Source organism: Adiantum capillus-veneris, chromosome 21, assembly GCF_014529385.1.
Source record: "Adiantum capillus-veneris isolate H3 chromosome 21, ASM1452938v2, whole genome shotgun sequence".
NCBI lineage: Eukaryota > Viridiplantae > Streptophyta > Polypodiopsida > Polypodiales > Pteridaceae > Adiantum > Adiantum capillus-veneris.
Genome location: NC_140951.1, coordinates 36,902,549 through 36,929,430, shown reverse-complemented (window position 1 = coordinate 36,929,430; position 26,882 = coordinate 36,902,549). Strand labels below are relative to the sequence as shown.

The window sequence follows — 26,882 nt, the reverse complement described above, 5'->3', positions numbered from 1 at the left end:
GGGAGGCCGTGGAGGCAAAGATTGGGGGAAAAGAGGGGTTTGGACCTTGCTGGAAGTGCAAAACGCTTGGTACAAATGAGGCGGCAAAACATGGATGGATAGAAGGTGCGTGAATGGCAAGTGGCTGGTAGCCATTGGGCAAGAAGAACTTCCATGCTCAAGACCCACAATTAGTTTGGGCTACCGCCCTCGGAAGCTGCACATTTTTGCTTACTTTAAATATGGGGGGGATGAGTTGAAATGTTTCGTGAACCAATAGCTTGCATTGTTGGGATATTTTTCATTTGTTGCTACACTCACCCCAATTTTTAACTTAGCACTACTACCACTACCACTCCTTGTGAATTGAGTGGGGTGAAGGCAATCAAAGGTGTGTGTGTGTTGTTTCCGCCTTCATTTGAACCCAGCCTAAAGGAGATCCTCATATATAAGTGACACGAGGTGTTACTGAAGGGATCAACAGCTAGGGGTGTCCATGAGAGGTGGAAAAGATCTAGGGCATGGGATCACCACAAAGAGGGAAGGGGGACTATTACCATCTAGAGGCACAACGTTTTACAGCAATCACAATAGGACATATGAATAAGGCATGCGTGTTGGGAGGGCTCCAGAGTCCCCTGGCATTTTTTGACACGTGCCGCGCCGCACCGTGGCACATTGTCGATAATAAATTTTTTGCTTATCCACAGAAGCACCATGTGGATACCTTTTGGGTCATTGATCCCTCTCTCACCTTGCCGCTCATAGGCAAGCTAAGGAGATAGTCTTTGAACCTTCAATTTGTCTTTTTCAAATGAGCTAGTTTACAACTTGCAAACCGGCCTTATGCTCTTGAATACAACAGATGAGTGGCATCATGGCATCCATGCATGCATATCCTACACAAAGTGCACACTTGACCCACTTATGCTCTTCTAGTGGTCACATGGGGCGACTGTCTTTTTGAGCTCCAAAAACATGAGCACAAGATAAGAACTATTAATTAATACAGCATGTATAGACTATGGTCATTGGTGATGCATGACTCATGACTCTCTCTCCTCAAGCTAGGACTCTCTCTCTCTCTCTCTCGCTCTATCTCTCAACTTCTCTAGAGATGACTCAGGAGTCAGGACACCTCTCGAAATCACACATGGTTGAAATGAGGAATGTCATTTCCAAGATTCTCTCTCTCTCTCTCACTCTCTCTCTCTCTCTTTCTGCGGCCTGCTTGCCTCTGGCAACACCCAAATTTAATATCAGCAGCTTCGTGCACCTCTCGGGAGTTGGCCCACTTGGGTCTCTCTGCCCAGATGATGAAGCGCGCGCGAACACGCAAGTTGCAACGCAGTCTAGAGAGAGAGGGAGAGAGAGGAGAGGCGACCTCGAGCAATGGCGTAGGGCCGGCCGGGGGAGTCTCTCTTCTTGGGCTACTACCTACATGCCGAGAATCGTCAATTGCCATTTGCCACCCGCGGTCCCGCACCCCTTCCCCCGTTCTCTCTCTCTCGCAATGACGGCCCCTCTCTCTCTCTCTCTCTCTCTCTCCTCCTTTCACACACACACACTCACACACCCACAATTTCATATAGCCTAGGATAGCCTAACCCATCATCCCCTGTCCCCTCGCGCCACTGTTCCAACTTCCCCTGTTCCATCGTTTACGCTCTCTCTCGTAGCCTATCTTACAGTTACAGGAAGCTCTCGCATGGCCTGACGTTCCGCCCTCCCCCTTTTGGAGCTTTTAGACTTGTCCTCTTCTACTCTAGGACTATACCCTCTCAACCTTTTCCTTGCATGCGCTCTTCCACATGCCTGCTCAATATTGGCCGCCATCAACAGCATAATCGCTCTTCAAGGTGGGCGCCCCTCTCTCATTATATGGCATCCACACACACATTGTCTGCTTCTCAGCCTCAATATATTCTTCTCTTCGACATATCTAGCTCAATCACACCCTCTGTCAGCAGCTTCCTCTGACATGCTAACCAAGTTCAACTTTCCCCCTTGCTCTCCGAGTTTAGCTGCGTTTTCTACCATCGTCATTGGAAACGTATGCATCCATGGCCGCTAGTTGCGAGCTGTGGCAATGCAATTCCGACTCATCTTCTCAGTTCCATTGCAAGGATCCGTCCTTCGACCGCTTCCATATGGCAATGAATGGTAGCAGCTTGGGGTCCTCTTGTAGTATTGATGCAAGTATTAAGAGTAGTTTGAGCAGCAGCAGCTGTATCACAGGTGCTACAAACAATAGCAATAGCGGCAGCATGAGCGGTCCGGGCGACACCATTGGAGAGCTCACAGGTAAACCGGGCCGTTCAGGTGACACAATTCAATATGTTCATGATGGTTGCGGCCCACAAGAGATGAATGCAACGGTAGATGAGAATGATGTGGATGCGGAGAGCTCCAAGAGTAGCCTGAGCATGAGTGACGACAGCGATAGTAGCGTGTTTGTAGGATCCACACATAAACCACATCGAGCACATGACGGAAAATGGGAGGCGATACAACTTGTGCAATCAAAGGATGGAACAATAGGGCTTAATCACTTCAGACTGTTGAAGAGATTAGGCTGTGGTGATATTGGGAGCGTCTACCTCTCCGAGCTCAGAGGCACCGGCTGCTGCTTTGCGATGAAGGTAATGGATAAAGGGTCCCTGGCTAGCAGGAAGAAACTTCTAAGAGCTCAGACAGAAAGAGAGATTCTGCAGTGCTTAGACCATCCTTTTCTTCCCTCCTTGTATACACATTTTGACACGGACAAGTTCACTTGCTTAGTGATGGAGTTTTGTCCCGGGGGCGACCTCCACACATTGAGACAAAGACAACCAGGCAAGCACTTTTCTGAACCGGCTGCCAGGTATGTGGACATGGTGCTAGGATGTTTGTATGTTCTTGTACAATGTTTCCTCATTTTTCTGTCTTAATTGTCTGGTTAATTAGTGGTACTTAGTCATTGTCTACAGGAGGTTGGCATGAGGCAGGGCCCTTGTTCCTAGGTTTCTTGGTGTCAAAGAGTTTCTTTATTATGTAGTTTATTAGAGGTTCAAAGGGTTTACAATGTGTTAACCCTGCATATCATGTGCGCTCAAGGCCTGATTAAAAAATTGCATATTTGTAGTTTTTTCATGGTTATAACACACCCTTTTCTAAGCTCAATCTGTGTATATGCCCTCCGATTGACATGCTAAGAATGTAGTGTGGCGTCTTCGCCCCGGAACTCGTGCCCATGGTTACATATTATGGACTCAGTTACTTGGTGTCAGATTGCAACAAAACTTTTCAAGGGCAAGAATCCCTTGTGTCTGCAGAAGATCTCCTTTACTGACTAATTGGTCGTGCATTTTTCAAAGTGGATAGGCTTTAGTTTGATCGTGTGATTAGAGCATTAAATGACGAAGGGGATTCTAATTCCGCAAGGAAGCGTCTGTGATGGTTTTTGTGAGCCAAACGTGGGTTTCAAAATCCCAATGGAATTGCTTCAGAATTAAAGTGCATAGTACTCACATTCACTAAGTGCATTCAAGTGGTAATTTGAAATTCCCTTATCTTTGAATTTCAAGTACCCATTTTCTACATTAAACTGTCAAATTGGATTTAAATACCCCTCATGTAAATAAATGTATGTAAATTTTTTTTTTTGTTAAAAAGGCAGTTTTGGATGACTGGTTGTTGTATGTTTCTATATGAGAAGGTGGACTCCCCAGGTTTTGACAATGCCAGCGACTTAACACCTGCTGCAAATTTACATTTTGTACAGGTTCTACGCTGCTGAAGTTCTGTTAGCGCTCGAGTATCTACATATGATGGGAATCATATATAGGGATTTGAAACCTGAGAACATTCTTGTTAGGGAAGATGGACATATAATGCTGTCTGACTTCGACCTCTCTCTGCGGTGTGTGGTGCGACCGACTCTTGTCAAGTCTGCACTAGTTGTGGAGAGTGACCCCTCGAGAAGAATTCCGGCATACTGTGTTCAACCAATGTGTGAGGTGGCTTGCATAACCCCAGCTTGTGTGGCTCCCGCTTGCATTCCACCATCATGTTTGGTACCCAAGCTTTTGACATCATTGAGCCTAAGGAAGAACAGGAGGAAAATGAAGGGAGATGTCGCAGGCAGCGGTCAAATGTCGTCTCTTCCTGAGCTGCTAGCGGAGCCAACCGGGGCGCGGTCTATGTCATTTGTGGGAACACATGAGTATTTGGCTCCTGAGATTATCAAGGGAGAAGGACATGGAAGTGCTGTCGACTGGTGGACATTTGGTATTTTTCTCTACGAGTTGCTTCATGGAAAGACTCCTTTCAAAGGAGTGGGGAATAGAGCTACTCTCTTCAATGTGGTTGGGCAGCCGCTGAAGTTCCCGGACTCTCCGAGTGTGAGCTATGCAGCAAGGGATTTGATAACTGGCTTGCTCGTGAAGGACCCGCAACAGAGGCTAGCGTATAAGCGGGGTGCGGTAGAGATCAGGCAGCACCCTTTCTTTGAAGGGGTGAATTGGGCACTCATTCGCAGCATGGCGCCGCCGGAGGTGCCAAGACCATTTGAGCTGAGCTTTCTAGCTGCTGGTAAACCCACATTGGGCCCAATTTTGTCATCATCATCTGCTGCTGCCCCTGCAGAGATGCCATCATCAGCTGGACATGCAAATACTATGTCTTCTGGGCAATACTTAGATTTTGATTTTTTCTGAAGAGAGATAATCTGTGGTGCGTTAACATGACAATTTTTGCTGCTGGTGCCGCCCCCTACAACGATGCTCTCAAAAGGTGAGAGGAGGAGATGGGTTTTTGCTGATGCACCCTTTCTTGCGACAATGTCTATATTAAATCTAGCTGCTCTTTGGTGTGATAGTTAGCTGTTTTCCAGTCTCCAAGCCTATCTTTGAGACTGCTGCCCCTTCAGGACTTGTAGTCTGTCTGTGGGCTTTTGTAGCATATGTTGTTAGAAACTCCCCAAGCTCCCTGGTGCTTGAAAATTCTGTCTAGCTAGATGCAATTATTTTGAGTACAAGTGTGCATATGTGTGGAGTATATGCCTCTATGTGTGCATGGATAAGAAGGAAAGGTGTGGGTAATTGTGTGAGAGAGAGAGTGTGTGTGTGTGTGTGTGTGTGTGTGTGCGCTCACTCTTATGCTTACATGGACATACTAAGTTTGCTCAAACCTCCTTGCATTCTTGTCATGATGATGGGTGTGGCCCTTTCTTATGTTGTAGAGGCTTCATTAGTTTTTGTTTAGAGGGGTCCCTCAACCTTGCTACTCAATCACCTTTCTTGAAAGAATGGTATTATCAGACCTAATCAATGCCAAATTGACTCATCAAATTGAATCCCCCCCCCCAACCCAAAGCTTGCCAAAAGCATTTTCCCTAGTCACCGAAAATAAGGGCGCACTTCAAAACTCTTAGAGTTTTTAGGTCAAGATTTGAAGCATTTTGTTGCTGTTATTTACATTAAAACTTGTAAATGTAAAATTTTACCAGTTCTCTTCAAGAAAGCTCCGAATCGAGTTGGGGAATTTTGCAATTTCAATCGGTTAAACCGTGGCGGTCTTTTTGCAAACACTCCACCCACTATCTATTTGAAGAATGCAATCCTAGTGAGCTCCTTTTGAGAAATTGGCATGCCTTAACCTCATCTATGGTGAAGTCTAGTATACTTGCTATTAAACCCCTTGTGATGGAATTGTATCAAATAAAGAATATCTGAGGGTGTGCTATTTGTACATTTACCATGAAGAAAACAAGGTGAAAATCACACAATGGCCTCCTAGATGGGAGGATGAGGAACAATGTGTGTGACTGGTCGACTACTCAATGCCCCTCTTTATACTAGCTCTCACAGTGGTCTACATTACGAAATACAAGGCTAAGGAGATACCTTAGCTACAAGAAATAGGAAGGCAAAAAGTTTGTCATGAGGCACTAATCGGCGAGCATTATCCAATGATCCACAATTGCTCCCAAGAGTTCCATGCTTTTATAATGCCTTATGTAGGCCAAAAATAAGATACCAGTTGGCTATAGTGGTTCACTTTTTTATATTTTTAGCATTTGTTACCTAAGTTTGTTGTATTTTTTATATTTGACATTTGGATCATATTATTATGATGGATATCATTTCATTTCATTTCACTTTCTCTTATGTAAAACGCTTCTCTCTCTTTCTCTCTCTCTCTCTCTCTCTCTCTCTCTCTAAAGTTTGCTTTATTTTGCAGCATGTTTATCTTCACCACTTTGTCTTTTTTTGAAACCTAGGACACATATGTACCTCATCCTGTCTCAGGCCAACTTTGGCCTCTAGAAGAGGTTAATAAAACTGTCTTTCTTTTTTCTCTCCAATTGCTTCTGGAAAAATGTGATAGGTTACTTGGGAAATTGTGGCCGTTGCTGTCAAGCCAAGCGCTAGGACTAGGGACTAGCACATGCATATCTCCACCCAACCATCCTATATATAGACATCTATTGGCTTGCTATATATAATCGCGTGTGAGTCCTAGCCCTTGGCTTAATAGTTGCATATGCGGCGGGCTTTAAAATATGTTGCATAAGCGCCAAAAAGTTAGTTTGAAAGTGAGAGGCATGCCATAAGCTACACAAATTTATGCACACATCACTACATACCCTCTTTCACTTTGTAAAATGTGGAGCTTTTTGCTTTGCATACAAGCTACTTTTAGATGGACTTTTGCAAACTAGTCTTGCTTGGGTGGGCTACTCTTAGATGGACTATTGCAAACTAGTCTTGCTTGAGTGGCCTTGCCGCAACAGTTTATATTCTCAAGCTATGATAGAATACTATTGATTGAGTGTTTGAAAAATATTTCAAAAAAAGACACATAAAGATAAACATAGGAGATGTTACATTTATGTACATAATAAGACTATGGTTGCTAGATTGAAATGAAAAACAATTTTTTGGTGCAAAAGGAAGTAGTAAAATCTATCCATCGAGATTTAGCACTTACTTTATGAGTAAATGAGAGACGACATGCTCACACAATTAAGTTTGCTATCCAAAATCTTGCTCGTGAGAAACTATGAACAAAAGAACATTATTAATCAAACTTTTTACGTTATATATTTTTAAAAAGGTTATGTAAAAAGTAGATTATGCACAAGCTAACTGAGTGCCATACAAAAGGATGGTGGAGAATTGGCACAGTGTCTCTCCAAAATCTACAAATAGCAGAAGCTGTGCCTTGTCGCCCTATAGTCCAATTCCTACCACATAGTCATGTGAACAAAGATTGAAATGATAGATCTGAATTCTTTTCATTGATTCATTTTTATTCACACTTTGTTCTATTCACTCTGTTGTCAATCTTGAATTTTTTGCGATTTACCATTTGACTTATAAGTGTTGTGAAGTGGAAATGCTTTTGTCTCTCCATTGTGTTGTCAATCTTCAATTTTTTGCAATTCGCTATATGACTTATAAGAGTTGTGAAGTGGAGATGCTTTTAGTTTGTCAATCTTAGCTTCTTATTCAAGCATATGTTGCATGCATCTCCAAGGACAAACCCAATACACATGCAAATCAAGATAGGGATCATGAAAAACCTAAAATTTGTCGGTTTAAATGAAGATATCACACCGTTTTTAATATGTAAATCGACACAATTCTAAGAAGGTTTCGCTTATTGATTTGGTTGGACAAAAATTTATGAAGACAATAAATGCAACTTATGGTTATCTTATATTTATAGAAATGCAAGGATATCATAACTCACAAAATTCTGTGTGTGAACTTCATTGCTTCACTAAAAGCTATACTAAAAGGTAATGGAAAGTGCCTTCAATGTGGTTGTTTGTATGAAATTGTTCACGGTTAACAAAAATTGCATATTTTGCCATAGTGTGGCCTTCACATAAGAGTATCAATACCATAGGGTTTGTGTTGGAGCGGCTCTACGTCTTGTGCTGCAACCTGCAAGGCCATGGAGTTGGGATGCTTGCGAATGGTGCTGCGGTAGGGTTGGTCAAGGCCTGAGCCGATGGGGGTCAGGTGTCTTAAGACGTTCGAGAGCGGAGTTCTTTGGTGTGAGGCTCTAGGCTGCCACAAGAAGATTAGAAATTTTCTCATGTAGGAAAACGTAGTCTTTTCCAGTGTTTTTCATACAATGAATAACATCATGAGCTTCTACTCGAGAGGCACCGCATACCTAGCTAGGTACGATTGTGGGTAGGGGAATGCCGGCCCTGTGGGGGAGCCGGTGGTCCCCTGCCCCCAATCGTACCTAGCTAGGTATGCGGTGCCTCCGTCTCATAGAAGCTCATGATGTTGAGGTAAGTCACAATGTGGAAATTATTCTGAGAATTTGTCCGAAACTTCTTGTGCCCTGGCTTGGTCTGTGAGCAGGACATGTCTTGTAATTTTTTTGATATTTTTAATATATTCTCGTTCACATTTGTGAGTATTGCAAAAAAAAAGAAGAATACTATTGATCGATATCTGATTATATTCATAGAAGTCATTAAAATAAGCTTTGAGAGGCTATGTCTTGACCATGTAACAAGAATGCACTTGTTAGAGAAGATCGAGGATTCTTCAAAGAGCGTATATACTTGCAATAATATCGATAAACTATCAAAGTTTCTTAAAAGCTTTCATAATAACTCAATCTAATATGAAGTGCAAGGAAACTCGGGAAATTTAAAAGAATGAAAGGATGGGATGTAAAAAAAATCACTAGCAATTTTTTCTTACAAAAGTCCCAAATTGGATTTTTCTCTACCGAACTAGTGTTAATGTACATAAATTGCAATCACTTTAGAAAACCTTTGCCATCTAGTGAGTACAAAGTCCTTTCCACCAACATTAGGGCCTTCCTTTCCCACACAATCAACTTTCCTACTTGGATTGACCATGTACAACAATTTCAACATTAGTGGTGGCATTACACAAGGTGTTCACTTAAAGCAGAATGCTTTGCTTTGCATCGTACATTATCCAACCAGGTAATGGGTTTTAGTGGGGCATGCTACTCGGCTGATGGGTGAAAGGAATTGGCTATGTGGGAAACAATAGTGAGTTGTTCATGGTTTAGTGTCAATCACAAGATGTTAGAGAGAGAGAGAGAGAGAGAGAGAGAGAGAGAGAGAGAGAGAGAGAGAGAGAGATTAACACTAATGCATGTAGTAAAACATAAAGTAAATTAATCAAACTAAATGCAAATGCTAGATACAAACTAAGCTCAAATGATGGGGTAAAGATTGGGATACAAATTGTGTAGATAAGGTTTCTTTTATAGAAGTAGAGAGAGGGCATCTAGTGACATAAGTGATGGTGTCAGATGTAGGATTCCCAAGTACAGAGGGTTTCCACTAGTTGGTGGTGCAGGTGTGGCGCACACCTCAACGAGCCTCCCCATGTGTGTCAAAGTAGCACCCAAAAGTGCAAAATATCCTCTCCTAAAGCATTTAACAGCATAGTGTAGGGATCAAAAGTCTATCCTAGAGAATATAACAATAGGAGTAGACCAAACAACACAGCTTCCCTAGAGAATAGTTGTCATAAAAACTAATATCTAATTCTCCCAAATGATTTTCTCATGTTAAATTGATCATTTAATATGGGGAGGTACCAAGGGAGTAAAAGCTAGAATATTGGTAAGACTGCCAAACCAGTCTCAACAGGGATCCAAAGGAGAGAAAATAGGGATCCAAAGGGGGATAGTCTGCAAAAGAGCAATGTGCATCAATGGAGCTTAAAAGACCTAAGGTTTAGCTTCATTAAGACTTCCATAGGCTAAGGTTCCAAATTTTTTATTAAAAAGTCCAAATGGTCAAAGCTGGGAAGATTGGATGGTGGTGGGAAGACCCAAAAGTCTTCCCACATCCCTATCAAGGAGGGGGAGATCCCTAAGAGTAGGGGAGGAGAGAGAAACACACACACACACACACACACACACTCTCTCCAAATCTTCCCCCAAAGGGAATACTGGACACATGGCAGACTCCTAGCCCAGTTGCACCCAATCTTCCCTCAAATATTATTGGATGGCCATAGAGGTGGACCAATGAGAATTACGCTAGAGTAAAATCCGTCTAATTGATTTTAAAATTCTTGATAAAAGAACCAATAGAAATTAAGCTCCCCATAAGACTATTGGACAGTCTACCAAGGGGTCCAATAAGCATTAAGCAGCCCAATGGCTTGCCTGATTCTTATTGGCCAAAAGACTAAAAGGTCCAATGATAGTTTAATAACTTATTTTAATTACCTAAAGCTCTCACAAAAGGGGAAAGGGGGACACTTGTCACAAGACTATCAACTATGCCTCTTTATTGCTCTTGGTCAAGCCCTGCAGGAGCCAATGGGAGGCCATCAAGAGTAATTGGCAAGAGGGGTCAACCAAGAAGAGAGAGAGGGCTGCATTTTTTACCAACACATTGCTACACACACAACTCATGTATGCAAGAAGAACTCCATCTCCTTCTCCAAGCATTGAGAAGTAGAGGCCTACACCAACAACTCTTGGCTATGGAATGAAAATCCAACCAAGAGCCAAGTTTCAATGGCATGCTCATCTCCTCTACCATGCTAATTACTAAGCTAAGCTATGCTCTAAGAGCGATTATGTGAGGAGAATACTTCTTTCTCGTAAGATACATCTTCTTTCTCTCAATCTTTCCTCATTCCCTGCTAGCTCTCACCATTTTTGAAGGTGTGTGAGGTTTTGGGACTGAGGCTAGGGACACTAGGTATGTTTTTCAAGCATAATTTGGTGCATGAAGCTTCCTCTTCATTGCACCAATGAGTTTTGTCAATGAACACAAAGATTGTATTGTAAAAAAGTCTCCTTTGAGGGGAGAAGCTATAATACAAATCCTTTTTGGAGGGGGGACCGGCTCCATGTAAATCCGGTCAATTGTTCCATTTCTCTCTCTTTTCAAGTATTGTCTATGCTAAACTAGCTAGGTGTAAATTGTTATGTTGCTTTCTCAAATTAAGTATCTCTCTATGCTCATTAGGAACTTGTTATCAATTTTCGCTACACACAAGTTACTAGTGCATTAAATGTTACATTGGTATCAGAGCTATTGGTTTCTCTTTTCTTGCTCAAGAAGAGAGGTCCTCAAGCTTGCTACAAATGGTTGGTGTTATTAATTGCAAAAGAGTAAGTAGAATAGGGATTTTTCATCCTTGAAGTACGCCTGCTTTATGAAGTTAACAGGGATACTGTCGAGAGCTATGGTCTTAATAATGGAGTCCTACGGGGCTTTGCATATGGCTTAACCATTATTGAGCTATTAGAAGCTTGACAGGAACCAGTGCTGTTTTGGCTCTATTGAACCCTCTCTTCTATTCCTTGCAATTAATAATATTCGAGCCACGGGTATAGATGCTTGAGTTCTTATCTTTGAAGGTAAAGAGGAGTAGCAACTAGGGCTTGAAGTGCCAAAGTACAAGTAACAATTTACACCTAAAATTTTCTAGTATGGTTGAAAAAAGAAAAGATATTGAAATGAATGTTGATAGCTTTGATTTTGCTAATGAAAGAGCAACTAATGATGTCCCTATGCTTGTAAACTATCTTGTTTCTAGGCTTCAACAAGCCCTGGGCAATCCATCCCTCCAAGCTGAAGTGCTACAGCAATTGCGCGCCCATGGTATTCTCCAAACTCCACACCAAGAAGAGAGAGTACCTAGGAAGGCTCCTGGTGAGACTTCCAAAAGAGGACTCTCTCCGATAAAGGGAAGAAAAGGAGGATCTGTATGAAGGGCTCAAAAACTTGCTACTCAATGAGGCATCTCCCTTTCAAAGGAGAACCCAAGTTTCAACGGTAGAGCCCCCACCGAAAGAACGAGAAAGAAGTGAGTCTCCTGCCATCTCGATGGAAATGGCTCCACGAAGATGGCGGGTAAAACGCTCTCCAACGCCCCCTAAACAGAGAAGACCATCACATACTCCTCTTCACCATAATTTGAAGAGGAAAGAGAGAAAACAAGAGAAGAAAAAGGCGAGAAAGAGGTCACCCTCTTCTCCATCTTCTTCATCCTCTTCCTCTTCTGAGGAAAGTGATGGTGCAGACAAGGAGGAACAAGGGAAGAAAAAGGCGAGAAAGAGGTCACCCTCTTCCATCCACCTCAAACTCTTCCTCTTCTGAAGAAAGTGATGGTCCAACTCTCTAACCACCCAAAAGAAGAGGCCATAGGAAATTCTATGCCACCTGAAAAAGGTCGTCCAATCTCAAAAAGTTCAAAGAGGGAGGAAAGAACATCTCTTTCCTTACCTACGATGGCACCTTTGGTGCTACGGACAAAGTCTTGGTCTTTATCCAACAATTCAATGCGGCATTTGGAGATGAGGGCTTCACGGAGTCCTCTAAGCTACATCATGTAGCTATGTATTTTCAAAAGTCTGCTAGGCAATGGTGATCTAGCCTATGAGCAAAGGGCAACGCTCCACGAACATGGAAAGCTTTAAGAGCTTCCATCATGAAGCAGTTTTTGGCTACCAATGCCAAATTCAAAGTACTCACCGAATGGCAAAGCTTGAAGCTCTCTCCCTACTAATCTATTCATAAATATGTAGACAAGTTTTGGGATTTACATCTCAAAGACAATGTTTACAAAAAGATGGATTTTGCAGAGCAAAATCAACAATTTTGTGCAAGTTTATTTGAGGATATGGCGGAGTATGTTAACTTCCAAAGGCCACACACCATATCTGCGGTCATACATCATACCATGGTGGCTTCAAGAATCAACTTCCAGCAAGGGGCTAAGAGAAATCTTAAGCCCATGGGAAACAAGGACCGTAAAGAACCTAATGGGAAGGACAACGTCCAAAAGTCTCCCAAAGGCAACACCAACAACAACAAAGCTAAGGAGAAGGGAGTTTATAAAGGCAAAAATAAACTCTCTCCTAAAGAGCTAGAGTGTTATCAAAAAGATAACCGTTGTTTCAAGTGCGGGGAGCAAGGGCATGCCTATCGTGCTTGCCCCCACAAGAATACAGGTAATGAGCCTCCTAGAGCTACCTTGGTCGAAATTCAAGAAGAGGGTGCTCATCACAAAGGATCTCCTCTATGTCATGCTTGGGGAAAGCTAAGAGAAAATGATGCTTTCATTCTCTTTGACCTTGGTTCTACTCACAATTTCATATCCATAGAGTTGGCCACCAAGCTAGGCATCCAAGCCTATAAGATGGGACATGTCCTACCTGCCAATGGTGCTTTCAAGGGGCAAGAAGCCTCAGTCACTCCCTTAATTGGGAAATTGAGGCTCCATGTCCAAAGCTATGTGGACAAGGAGGATTTCTTCATCTCTCCTCTCAAGCATGAGGATGTAATCCTAGGGGCACCATGGTTTGATCGCATGGCTACCAATGTTAATTCCCTGAAAGACAAATCTACTTTAGGTACAGGGAAAAAGATATGTACATAGATGCTAAGGAGTTGGGTAGTACTATACCCATTGTACATAAGGAAGCTTTCAATAAGTCCATAAAGGGCTCTATTTCCATGTACATGATTTTTGTTAAAGATTCTAAAAAATGAACCTAATGTTCTAGCAAAAAAAGATATAAACATTCAAAAGGAATTAGAGTTACCCAATTTCCTCAAGAGATTCCAAAAGGTTTTATCGATGACATCCCTTGTGAGCTACCTCCCAAACGAGGGGATGCCGACCATGCAATTGACTTCTTCTAGGAAGCTCACCACCTAATAAATCTCCTTATCAAGTTTTCTCAAGCTCAACAAGAGGAGATTATGCGGGAAGTGCATGAGTTGGTTGAGAAAGGCATGGTTAGGCCTAGCTCATCTCCATTTTTTTCGCCAATATTATTAGTGCAAAAGAAAGATGGCACATATCGTATGTGTGTCAACTATAGAGTACTAAATAAGATCACTATCAAGAATAGGTTTCCCGTTCCACAGGTAGAAGGCCTATTTGATAAGCTACAGGGGTCAACCTACTTTAGTAGGATTGACCTAAAAAGTGGCTACCATCAAATAAGGATAGTTGATCAAGACATTGTAAAGGCCGCATTTTTCACTATGTTTGGTCTTTAGGAGTACATTATCATGCCTTTTGGCTTGACCAATGCACCAACCACATTCAACTGTCTGATGGAGAAGCTATTCAGGCCTCATCGAAGCTTTATTGGGGTGTTCTTTGATGATATAATCATCTAGTCTAATTCATTAGACGAACACAAGAAATACCTCCAAGTAATATTTCAAGTTTTACAAGAGAATAAACTTTATATTAATCGAAAGAAAAGTCATTTTTTTACAAGAGATTAATATTTAGGTCACATTATCTCTCAAGATGGCATCCAAATGGATCCATCAAAGCTAGAGGTATTAAAAGAATGGCCTAATCTAAGGAATCTGCATGAACTAAGAAGCTTTATAGGTATGTGTGCATATTATAGACACTTCATAGAAAAGTTCTCACAAATCACGGGACCATTACATGACCTAACAAAGAAAAATGTTAGGTATATATGGTCCACCAAGGAGAACAATGCTTTCAAAAAGCTTAAAGAAAATCTTGTCTCTCAACCTGTGCTTACACTACTGGATCTCTCTCAAAGCCATTTGAGGTCCAATGCGACGCTTGTGGTGATTGCCTTGGAGTTGTCTTGCTCCAAGAAGGGCATACCATAGCCTCTGAAAGTCAAAGGCTCGACCCTGTTGATCAAGCTCTAGGTATATATGAGAAGGAACTCTTAGTAGTTCTACATGCTCTAGACTCATGGAAGCACTATTTATTGGGGATTCCTTTCATTCTCCGAACGGATCACCAAAGCCTTAAGTACTTCATGACGCAGACCAAGATCTCCGATAAACAAATGAGGTGGGAAAATTTCCTTTCAAAATTTCATTTTCATATTGCTCACATTGCTAGCAAGCATAATCAAGTGGCCGATGCACTCTCAAGACGACAGAGAGTGAATGCGGTATCCATAGAAACTCACAATGACCTATCGTCTATGATAGATGAGTACGCTATCGATCCCAATTTCAAAGATGTGATTTCAGCCCTTGCATTAGGGAAGAAGGAAGAACCATTTACCTTACAAGATGGTTATCTTCTCTATGGAAACAAACTATGCGTTACTAACTCACTACATGAGAAAGTAATGTATGACTCCCATGCTCCTCCTTATGCGGGACATAGAGGGATTCAGTCTACCCTAAAAGGGATAGAAACATACTTCTATTGGCCTACCATGAAAGCAAACATACAAGGGTATGTTTCAAAATGTGTGGTATGCCAAAAGAAAAAGTTTGATAGAGGGAAGCAACCTGGATTGCTTCAACCTTTGCCAATCCCTAATTCACCATGGGAGAGCATATCCATGGATTTTATCTTTGGATTGTCCAAGTCTATCCATGGGAATACATGAATATGGACGATAGTGGACAAGTTTAGCAAACAAGCACATTTCATACCTGTCAAAAAGACTATCAAGGCCCATCAAATGGCAACCCTCTTCATATCACAAATCTTCAAGTACCACGGCTTGCCAATGTCCATAGTGTTGGATAGAGATCCTAGAATGACCAGTAATTTTTGGAAGGGTCTCTTTGAGAATTTAGGTACAAGGCTAAACTTCTCTTTGGCCTATCACCCGCAAATGGATGACCAAAGTGAAATATGTAACATTTAATGGCCTAATAACTTATGTGTAGCGGAAATTAGCATGAACATAGTGGGCATTTCATTAGAATAGATTACTAATGAGAATTACAAGAGTGCTTGGGTGGAGAGAGCAACAAAAAGCATAACACCTAGTTAGATAGCATCAACAATACTTTCAAAAGAGAGAGAAATTAAGCTATTGACAACAGTTGAGGACCGGATTTGCATGGAGCCGGTCCCCCCTCCAAAAGGCTTTGTATTATGGTTTCTCCCATCAAGAGAGACATTGTACAATACAATTCTTTGTGTTCCTTCAAGACTAGCTAGTGCAATGAAGATGGAAGCTTCATGCACTAAGCAAAACACTTAACAAACACAACTTGAATTATCCCCGTTCTCAGACCCAAGACCTCACACACCTTCGAAGATGGTGAGAGCTAGCAGGGTATGAGAGTAGATTGAGAGGAAGAAGGAGTATCTTACGAGAAAGATGTACATCTCCTCACATAATCACTCATATTATCATAGCTTAGCTTAGTAATTAGCTTGGTAGAGGAGATGAGCATGCATTGAAGCTTGGCTCTTGGTTGGATTTGCATCCACATGCCAAGAGAGTGTTGAGGTAGGCTTCTATCTCACAAGCTTGGAGTAGGTGATGAGTTCTCCATTAAAGCTTGGGAAGAGATAGTCTTCTCTTTCTTCACACATGAGATTGTGTGAGTGTGTGTGTGATAATGCCAAGCAAAAATCAGCCCCCCCTCTCTCTTGGGCGAGCCCCCTTGCTATTTGCTCTTCCTGCAGCCTCATTGGCCCTCCCCAAGTCAAGCCAATTACAATTAAACAGCATAAGTGATAGCCTTCTGACATGTGTCCCCCTTTCCCCTTTTGTGAGAGCTTGAGGTAATTAAATAATTAAACTAAACTCTCATTGGACCCCTTTGCCTCCTGGCCAATAGGAATCAGGCAAGCCATGGGGCTCCTGAATGCTCATTGGACCCTTTGGGAGACTGCCCAATAGTCTTCTAGGAGACTTAATTCTTATTGGTTTCTTTTATTAAATGTTTTTAAATTAATTAAACTAAATTTACTCTAGCTTAATTCTCATTGGTCCACTTCAAGGGTCATCCAATAGGAATTGGGCACATCTTGTGGGCATCTGGGCTAGGGAGCTGACATGTGTCCCTAATTCCCTTTGTGTAAAGGGGCTTGTGTATGTGTGTGTGTGGCTTTCTCTCTCATCCCCTAGAAGAAGGGCTCGCCCCCTCCCATGTAGGGATGTGCATTGACTTTGGAGAGCACACAAAGCATCCAATTCCCCCTAAGCTTTAACCCTTTGGACACAACCTTTGAATTTTGGAACCTTAGCATTTTGGAAGTCTTAATGGGCTGAACCTTAGGGTCTTTTTAGCCCATTGTTGCACATGGCTCTTTTGCAGATGGCCCCCCGCTTTGGATCCCTATTTTCCCTCCTTTGGGTCCCTACTGTGGCCGGTCTGCTAGCTTAACCAATATTCTAGCTTTTTCTCCCCTGGCACTTCCCCACATTAAATGATCAGTTTAATATGAGAAAATCATTTAAGAGAATTAGATATTGATTATTATGACAAAATAGCTAACCTAACAATTCTTGATCTACTAAAAGCTTATGTCACAGAAGTAGGTCAAAAGTCCCAATGGGAGAAGTACTTACCTTTAGTGGAGTATTCTTACAATAACAATGTACATACTTGAAAAGCACCTTTTGAGGTGATAAGAGGGAAGATAAAAAATTCCTCTCTACTCAAGGTACATGGAAAGATCTTCGCTGCAAATGAATATAGCCGAGACCTGCAAGAATCTTTCCAAAAGATTAAGGATGGTATATCCATCTCTCAGCAAAGACAAAAGGCTGTTGCTAAGAAGCAGAGAAGAGCTCTGGCCTTGAAAGAAAATGATTGGGTCTTGCTTAAGTTTCCCAAGGCTTGACTAAGGCACACGACAGGCAAGAATCCTACGAGACATAAAAAGTACTATGCTAAGCTAGTAAAAAGGTACTATGGTCCCTTTCAGATTCTTAGGACGATCAATGAGATGGCCTATCAACTCAAGTTGCCCAACCATTGACTCATACACAATGTGAGCCTACTAAAGACCCACCAGAGATCGAGGATGAAGAAGAGGTGATGCAGCCCGAGTCCATTCTCCAACATGAAGACAAGGTATTGAGAGGCGGTAAGACTATTCGATGATATCTTATCCAGTTTAAAAATTATCCTTTTGAAGATGCTAGATGGATGCAAGGCATACAATTAAAGGATAACCTAAACCTTGTCAATGCTTACAATGATTCCCTAGAGTAAGCAAATGTAAATACGTATAATGAACAAAGTTTTTGTCTTATAAGACTCTCTTTTCATTTATTGTGCACAAATGTTAATGAGTATGCATGCTTAGGATCATGTTTGTGGAGACAACGTCTCCCAAACACCAAATAGAGCTTGTCAATCTACTATGGAAGATTGATACAGACTAATGTACAGAAACGCTTGCGGCAGCTAAGGCTCTAAAGCGCCAAATGGACTAGTCATCCATCCTAGAACGGTCTCGTAGGGTAAAATAGGGATCCTCTACCTGCTAGTAAACGGACTAATGATTAGGCTTTATCTTTTCTACCTCATAGCCGAGGACGACTATGATTTCAACAGAGAGGTAATGTCATAAAAACCAATTATGAATTCTCCCAAATGATTTTCTCATGTTAAACTTATCATTTAATATGGGGAGACACCAGGGGAGTAAAAGCTAGAATATTGGTAAGGCTACCAGACCAATCTCAGTAGGGATCCAAAGGAGGCAAATAGGGATCCAAAGGGGGACAATCTGCAAAAGAGCAATGTGCATCAATGGAGCTTAAAAGACCTAAGATTTAGCTTCATTAAGACTTCCATAGGCTAAGGTTCCAAAATTTTAATTAAAAGGTCCAAATGGTCAAAGCTGGAAAATTGGATGGTGTTGGGAAGACTCAAAAATCTTCCCACATCCCTATGAAGGAGGGGGCAAGCCCTAAGAGTAGGAGAGGAGAGAGAAACACACACACACACACACACACACATACACACACACACACTCCAAAGCTTCCCCCAAAGGGAATACTGGACACATGGTAGACTCCTAGCCCAATTGCCCCAATCTTCTCTCAAATCCTATTGAATGGCCATAGAGGTGCACCAATGAGAATTAGGCTAGAGTAAAATTAGTCTAATTAAATTTAAAATGCTTGATAGAATAACCAATAGAATTATGCCTTCCAGAAGACTATTGGATAGTCTACCAAGGGGTCCAATGAGCATCAAGCAGCCCAATGGCTTGCCTGATTCCTATTGGCCAGAAGACTAAAAGGTCCAATGAGAGTTTAATAACTTATTTTAATTACCTAAAGCTCTCACAAAAGGGGAAAGGGGGACACTTTTCAAAAGACTATCAACTATGCCTCTTAATTGCTATTGGTCAATACCTGCAGGAGCCAATGGGAGGCCAACAAGAGTAATTGGCAAGAGGGGTCGACCAAGAAGAGAGAGAGGGATGCATTTTTTACCAACACATTGCTACACACAACACATACACAACTCATGTGTGCAAGAAGAACTCCATATCCTTCTCCAAGCATAGAGAAGTAGAGGCCTACACCAACAACCCTTGGCTATGGAATGCAAATCCAACCAAGAGCCAAGCTTCAATGGCATGCTCATCTCCTCTACAATGCTAATTACTAAGCTAAGCTATGCTCTAAGAGTGATTATGTGAGGAGAATACTTCTTTCTTGTAAGATACATCTTCTCCCTCTCAATCTTTCCTCATTCCCTCCTAGCTCTCACCATTTTTGAAGGTGTGTGAGGTCTTGGGACTGAGGCTAGGGACACTAGGTATGTTTTTCAAGCATAATTTGGTGCATGTAGATTCCATCTTCATTGCACCAACGAGTTATTGCAAGGAACACAAATATTGTATTGTACAAAAGTCTCCTTTGAGGGGAGAAGCTTAATACAAAGCCCTTTTGGAGGGGGGACTGGCTCCATGTAATCCGGTCCTCAATTGTTGTCAATTGTTCTATTTCTCTCTCATTTCAAGTATTGTCTATGATAACTAGCTAGGTGTAAATTGCTATGTTGATTTCTCAAATTAAGCACTCTCTCTATGCTCATTAGGAACTTGTTCTTAATGAAATGCTCACTATGTTATGAATTTTTTCTACAAACAAGTAACTAGTGCATTAAATGTTACAATAGTAGTTAAGTAGGTGGTAGGTCAAATTCAGGCTTTCAAAAGAGTTCCTTTCATGCCGGAGATCAAAGGTGAATGCCTACTTCAAATCTTCAAATATTGTGCGTTGTGTGGATGTTGACTACAAAGTATCTATGTTTGTCAAAGTTGTTGTGGTTGATGCTTCTCCTCCCCTCAAAGTTGTATCCAAAGTCATCAAAGTGAGTGACTACAGATAGCAACATGGCAAACAAATCAAAATTTGTGAAAATCATACGTGTTATTAAGGATGGTCTTACCTGCAGTAGGGAAATTATGAACCCAAATATCATCATGTTTTGTATACATGAAAATATGAATTTGTACAAATGCAAAAATCCTTGTGCAAATGCATGGTTTGGGGCTACTTGGGTAATCTAGAGTGATTGGATAAAAACATACATAGCTTTATGTTTGGACTTTGTGGAAACTTGGCGATGGGAAGCAAGCTCTTGGACAACTTCCTTGGTAGTTAGTCTCATACTTAGTCTCGAAGCCTAGAGGCTTGTGATTGTAGAATCCAAAAAAAAAACAACCTTGGTCATGATCGATCGTGAGCAAATAGTGAACCGTTGGTTGGGGAAAGATGATGGGGAATGGACAGGCAACAACAATGATCACGGAGCCAAAACTATATAAACTCTACTTTGACGCTCTTTTGAGTTCGTCCAGGTGGGTGGGTGCCCAATTTGGTTAGTGTGCTTGTGACCTACTTCAAAAAAGGTCAGAAGAGGCCCTTGATAATACCTTCACATGTGGTGGTCAAGCAGCTCAAATATTCCTCCACACACACCTATCTTTAGTGTGTGCACACACACCTAAGTTTAGGGTTTTTCCTCTAGGTTCTTGCAAAAAATACTAAGCTAAAGATTGTGTAATTTTAAGAGAGATTAATCAATGAATTAATTCTCAATGCTTCCTAAGCCAAAATGAGCATGATGTGAGTGCGAGGGTGTGCATGGTGCGGTGCGTGCAGGGAAGGGGGAGAGCACGAGACCATGTGGGTGGAGTAACCTCAGGAAGTAGTGAGTGAGGTGCTCCTTATTCATATATGTATAATGAATAAGGGCATGTACACATGTGGGTGGGTAGCTGGACATTGGACGTCCGGCCCGAGAAAAAGGCATAGCGCCTTTACCCAACAATCTCCCACTTAACGGCGATGTGCCGATAAGTGAGGCCTACTCGCTAAACTACTAGTATGTACAAGAAACTAGGTGAGAGACTCTCTCAACCTATGCCAACTAGCTCACTCTATCGATCTACACGCAATCCTATCGGCTCTGGTGGTAGGAGTGTGTGTGTAGCGACACTAGAGCCTGCATATGTAAATCCCATAGGTGACTCTGTATGGTCTATAAAATTCCACTATGCATCATGCTAGAGTCAGCCATCGCACGACTGACAATCCCTGCTGCAAATGCTCCCATTACAGTTGCTAGATCGGGCCTTGACACTAGCATGAGACGTCTAAACGCTGATGAAATTTATGAAAACCTGGCTGTAATCGCCTACCCTGTGCTATTTACAAGCACTACATCATCATGACTACCCATCGCGTATGGATGTGTCAACATCGACAGTGGGGAAGCTACGTCCCTCTCAGCCATAGGCAAAACTGTGCATCCTGGCACAACCTTATCAGCCTCTAACATGAGCATATAAAAAAACTCCATATCTGTCAGCTATGTCTGTGTCTCTAGGGAGAAAACCTGCTCTACCTCTACCTGCACAAAGTCTGACAACACCTGTTGTGTCTCACTAGAGCACTGTCGCCCTACCTCTGTCTCTACGGAGTCTACTTGTACGTCCTGCACAGCTAAATGCTCTGTCTCGTGAGCATGGTGGAGCTCACCTAAGAAAGAGGCATATTTTGTCTCTTGCTCAAAGCATGCCAGCAACAAATTTGAGACTATGACATCTCGAACCTCCAATACATGCATAGGATATACCAGGCTGCTACGGGCTCCTCTGGAAATCACTAATGAACCACAATGCATCTGGAAAGACTACTCTCTAAGCACTATCTGACAACCAAAAGCTGCCAGCTGTCTCACTGAGATCAAGCTCTATCTCAACTGAGGAACATAGCACACATGCCGTAGCGTGTATGACACAACACTGGGCAAAGACAAACAAATGTCTCCTGCACCCTCTATGTCAAACGCCGAACTATTGGCCAAGTGCACACAACCAAGTCTCCCACTAGAAAATGTGTTGGACCACTCACGACATGGTGTGACGTGGAAAATAGCATCGCTATCTAATAACCAATATGGAGAAAGTGTGATAACCATTGAAAAATTTGCAAGAGGTACACTGAAGGTGAGCGTGACATCACCTGCACTGGCATAGACTGCCACTAGAACTGCCTCTCTAACCTGTGTCAAAGCTGTGCGGCACTACGCATACATCTCCGCTGCTGCCTCATACGTCTGAAACAACGATGTCTAATGTGTCTTGCGTGACCACAATGCCAACAACGCACGTATCGGCAAGAACGAGACCACCGTCTTTCAAAAGCCACCATAGTGGACTCTACACTGTCACACATATCTGCAACCATAAGTGAATGGCTAAGAACCAAAGTATGGCGAGAAATCTAGGAAAAATCAGAATCTCCCCTGTAAACTAAGCAAAACCTTAAGTACAATCTCAACCATAAACCATGCCAAAAATTGGCAACAAAAGTGGGAGGTAACTCGACCACTACACAATGCTCAAAAGCATGAACAAACGCATCAAAACTGATGCTCACATATGCACAAAGCAACACCACAATCTGTAAACTCTACTAGCATAAGTTGGGACAAACTGCTCAATCGAGCGTAAAGCGCATAACCATATACGCAAGTAGAGAGCAAACTAACTCAACACGCGTCCCACAAGAGAAACTGCCTACAAAAAACTGCAAAAACTTGTGAAACATGTGATAGCAAAGTCTACAGCCACACAAGCATACCAATCCTCACTCTTGCGAGAGTGGGTACAAAGAACACCAAACTGTGTCCAAAATGACAAAAACCTGTCAAAAGTGAGAGTGAACACTCGATCACTGTCAAAGTGGGAGTCTAGCTCGACCACTAAACCATCAGAGAGCAAATTGCAAATACGCATAAACCATGGCGAGAATTTGAGAAATTTTTGCAAAGTTTCCAAAAATTGAGCAAAAAACTCAAAAATCTCACCAAATATGCATGGAAATAGACACTCAGTGTCTTAGTAGCAAAATCCACAAATAGCATACATAGCACTGCCAAAACCCTGGCAAAATAGCTCACTCTTGACCGAGTGGCTCTATGGAGCTATAGCTAGCTCAAACTGTATCTACATAATGCATACATATCCTGAAAGTGCATCAAACTGTGCAAGAGAGGCTCTTTAAAAAGCTCCACACAGTTGGACATAGCACTACATGTGCCGCATAATCCACACTGGAAGACTGTGCAATCTGTGAGCAAAACCGCTGAAAAATTGGCAAACAGTATCTCATCGATCGGTAAAAACTTTGATAGAAAACGCCGTCTAAGAGCCAACTGCGCTTGAGGAAAGTTCGCTAGAAATGGTCTCTCAGAACCGTATATGTTGGTATGTGCCATCGAAGTCAAAAACTGGAGAAGGTCGAAGTCAAAAACATCGTGAGACTATGTCGGAGTAGGGCTACTCCTGATGGGGGTAGAGGAGAGCCGATGCCGCTCTCGCTGGTCGTCTTCTGCAAATGCCGAGGTCAAAAAACCGAGGATGTCATTCAGAACCAAATCCACTCCGAAATGGGCGTGGGAGGGAAGCCGATGGCAAAGCTATACTGGAGCAGAGCCGGGCCGCTCTCACTATGTCCAAATCGAGAAAACGGTTATTGTCGCCTTTCGTCGTCGGATGAAAGCATCGATACTGTAGCCGCTGTGCTCAAAGCCAAGAAAATGCTCAATGTCGCCTTCCACCACCGGGCAAGAGCACGCTAGCTAAACAGCCGCCTGATCGGTGATGAAACCGATGCTAGGCTAATGTCAAGAGCCGATATCGAGCCAATGCAAAGCGGAGCCGTTGCCAAAAAGAAGGCACTGTCGCACTCCTAAGAGGATATGCCATTGATGCTGACTCATGGTAAACTCACACACTACGCTGTATGTGTGTGTGTGTACGCACATGCACGGAGAGTGCATGTGATGTCTCTCTCTCTCTCTCTCTCTCTCTCTCTCTCTCTCTTCTTTTTGCGGCTCTTCATACTCTTGTCCGAGTGTGTGAGCACACCCTTACACACACTCTTCTTCAAAACAAATTGGTTTCACTGCTCTTTTTAGAGTCAAAACCTTGTGTGTGTGTGAGTGTGTGTGTATGCCCGTGCATCACCCACACACTTTCTTTCTTGCTTCAATTTCAAGCATTGGCTACTTGAGTGTGCTTTCCTGCAACTTGTAAAGAAAAAAAGGAAAGGCCTTCAAGCTCTTCAAGGCTTAACTTCAAGGCCCAAAAAAAAAAAGATCCATTTTTCACAGAACACAGAGAAAGTCTCATTTCCATTGCACATACTCTAATTCTCCTCAAGATTTCATCTCTTGGAGAGGGGCTACACACATCAAGAAGCTCAGATCCGAGATCTCTCTCGATATTCTTTGATCCTTGTCGGATCCGTCCTAAACCACTCCGATCCAGTGTAGTGAAGCGCCGAGCTTTGTTCGAGTTTCGTCCTTGTCGAAAGATCATCGCCACTGCCAAGCCGTAGCTCTGATACCAATTGTGAGTGCGCATGTGCAGGGATGTGTGCGTGTATACGAGGTGAGGTGCATGTGAGGAACGACAAGAGCACGAGACCGTGTGGGTAGAGCAACCTCAAGAAGTAGTGAGTGAGGTGCTCCTTATTCATATATGTATAATGAATAAGAGCATGTACACATGTGAGCGAACGGTCGAACATTGGACGTCCGGCCCGAGCAAAAGGCATAGCGCCTTTACCCGACACATGAATGGAGGCAAATAAAAGCTCGTGATGGTTGCTACACACACACACACACACACACACACATAAAAATAATTCTCCAAGTTTTAAAATCAAGTGTGCTTCCGTGGCCCCCAATTGAGTAGATCGTGTGAAAATGCAACCCTAAATGCAAATGCGAATACAAGAAACTAAATGTAACCTTCTCCTCACCTAATCACCAAAGATTAGTGGAGCATGCTCATGCCCAAGTGGCGATTGGTGAGCAAGAAACTATGAAAGAAGTAGATCTTACAAGTATAATGGAGAGTCGACATAGTGTCCCTCCAAAGTTTATAAAAAACGAAAGCCGTGCTCTACCCACTTATCCATTTTCTACAACAAAGTCATGGTATTCAACAACAAGATACCTAACCATAAATTCTCTATGATTATTTGGAGTTGGCACTTTGATTTATTCACTTTGTTATCAATGCACATTTCAATGCAAATCAATATGACAAAACAAATCCAAGTTCCACATGTTAAATTACAAAAAAGATCTAAAACAATTAGTTGATTCACTAGTTAAAAGTCCCTAAATATGCAAATTTTTGAAGTTAGCTAGCTGAGTGTGTATCCTACTAACTTGCTACATATCCTTCTTATGAGCACTGGTTTTTAGGCCAGTCACAAAAGAAAGCCTTTGACTCCTCATCATGATCTTCATGTCTATGCTTAATTTACGTATAAGAAATTGCTTCTTTCCTAGATTTCCTGGTGGAATTGTTGTTTTGGCTAGTACAACTTGCGGGTACTCTCCTTGTTGGACACACATTTTGAAGCCATTTTGGGTACTCTCCTTGTTGGACACACATTTTGAAGCCATTTTTGACGTATTGTACAATACTTTTTTGAGAACCACGTAAATGAGCCTATGTAATTAAATGTTAGAGCTATAGATCTTTGAGTCGTAAATGTGTGATGATGTATGCAAGGCCCGGAACAACCGGCCAAATGGTCGTTTTTGAAAGCCTTAAGTATAAAAGTCAATAGTCCTAATTAAAAGTCAATAGCCCTAATTAATAGTCAATAGTCAATTTCTAGACATTCCTTTGGAAGAAAGGAATTTTGTTGTACGTATTGTCAATTGACGACTATTCTGCGCAGATTTATAATCAACATATCTCATGATTGGGCAATCTAATTTGAATTCCAAAAATTGCATCGTGTTCCTCTTCTCTTGCTCTTTCATTCAAGTGTAAGCATTTAAAGTTCTATTGTGGTTTGTGACCTTACATCGATGAGTCTTATCTTTGGTTTTGAGTGCTTAAATCATCGTTTTTTGACATTTTGACTATAGAAGAGTGTAATTAGACCTTTAGGGTGACCTGATTAAACAATTCTGTTGTAATCTTTACAACCTAGTAAACGATGGATCGTGATTTTTGTACCTTGTCAGAATGTTGTTAAATTTTGTAAAGCTATCTCTTAGGTCTACTATACCTTCCTTTGAAGTTTCGTGGCTATCCGAGTCCATTTAGTCATTAAAATAGCATGATGACCTAGAGCGGTGAGAAAGAACATATAGGCAAATTTTTTCATCAGTGAGTTGGTGATTTGCTTATTGAGATCAACATATTTGCTTGTTAGGTTCACTTCTTGAGAATTGACACTCTCATAGAGTCTCTGTGTCCCATCGAAGTCACTTCTCTCAAGTATTGACATGAGTATGTTAGTGCAAAAAAGCTATGCTATGGACGTCCATCATGACGACCCACTTACATTGACGTGATTGCCAAGAACGATCCTTAGGTGGTAAGGGACCTAGTGCATATTTGAACTCTTTGTTGTCCAGAGGTTAGTCTTTCTGTTCCATTCAAAATAATAGTAAAGTAGCTAGACACGGGTTTAGTGCCTGCTTGATAGAGTCTAGAGTTGAGGGACTCGCTAGATCTATCCTTCAAGCATAAAGAAATTTCAGAGTGAGATAGCAAAAGCATTTCATTCTTCAAATTTTCTCTATGCTTTGAGAGTGTTGTTTTGTTTTTTGTTACAACCTTTATTTACATTGGTTTGTTCCTTTTTGTTTATGTTTCTTT

The 26,882-nt window shown here is 41.9% G+C and overlaps 2 protein-coding genes across 2 annotated transcripts; both read left to right on the top strand.

Annotated features, from left to right (window-relative positions):
- The first annotated feature begins 1,387 nt into the window (after positions 1-1,387).
- LOC147430790 (serine/threonine-protein kinase D6PK-like) lies at positions 1,388-4,996 on the top strand. Its single transcript, XM_086493345.1, has 2 exons — positions 1,388-2,842; positions 3,743-4,996. The coding sequence occupies exons 1-2, from the start codon at positions 2,043-2,045 to the stop codon at positions 4,674-4,676; spliced, it is 1,734 nt and encodes a 577-aa protein (XP_086349471.1). The 5' UTR covers positions 1,388-2,042; the 3' UTR covers positions 4,677-4,996.
- On the top strand, positions 4,703-7,976 carry LOC147430789 (uncharacterized). Its single transcript, XM_086493346.1, has 3 exons — positions 4,703-4,752; positions 5,468-5,493; positions 7,843-7,976. Exons 1-3 carry the CDS (start codon positions 4,703-4,705, stop codon positions 7,974-7,976), a joined length of 210 nt encoding a protein of 69 aa, XP_086349472.1.
- Positions 7,977-26,882: the final 18,906 nt, after the last annotated feature.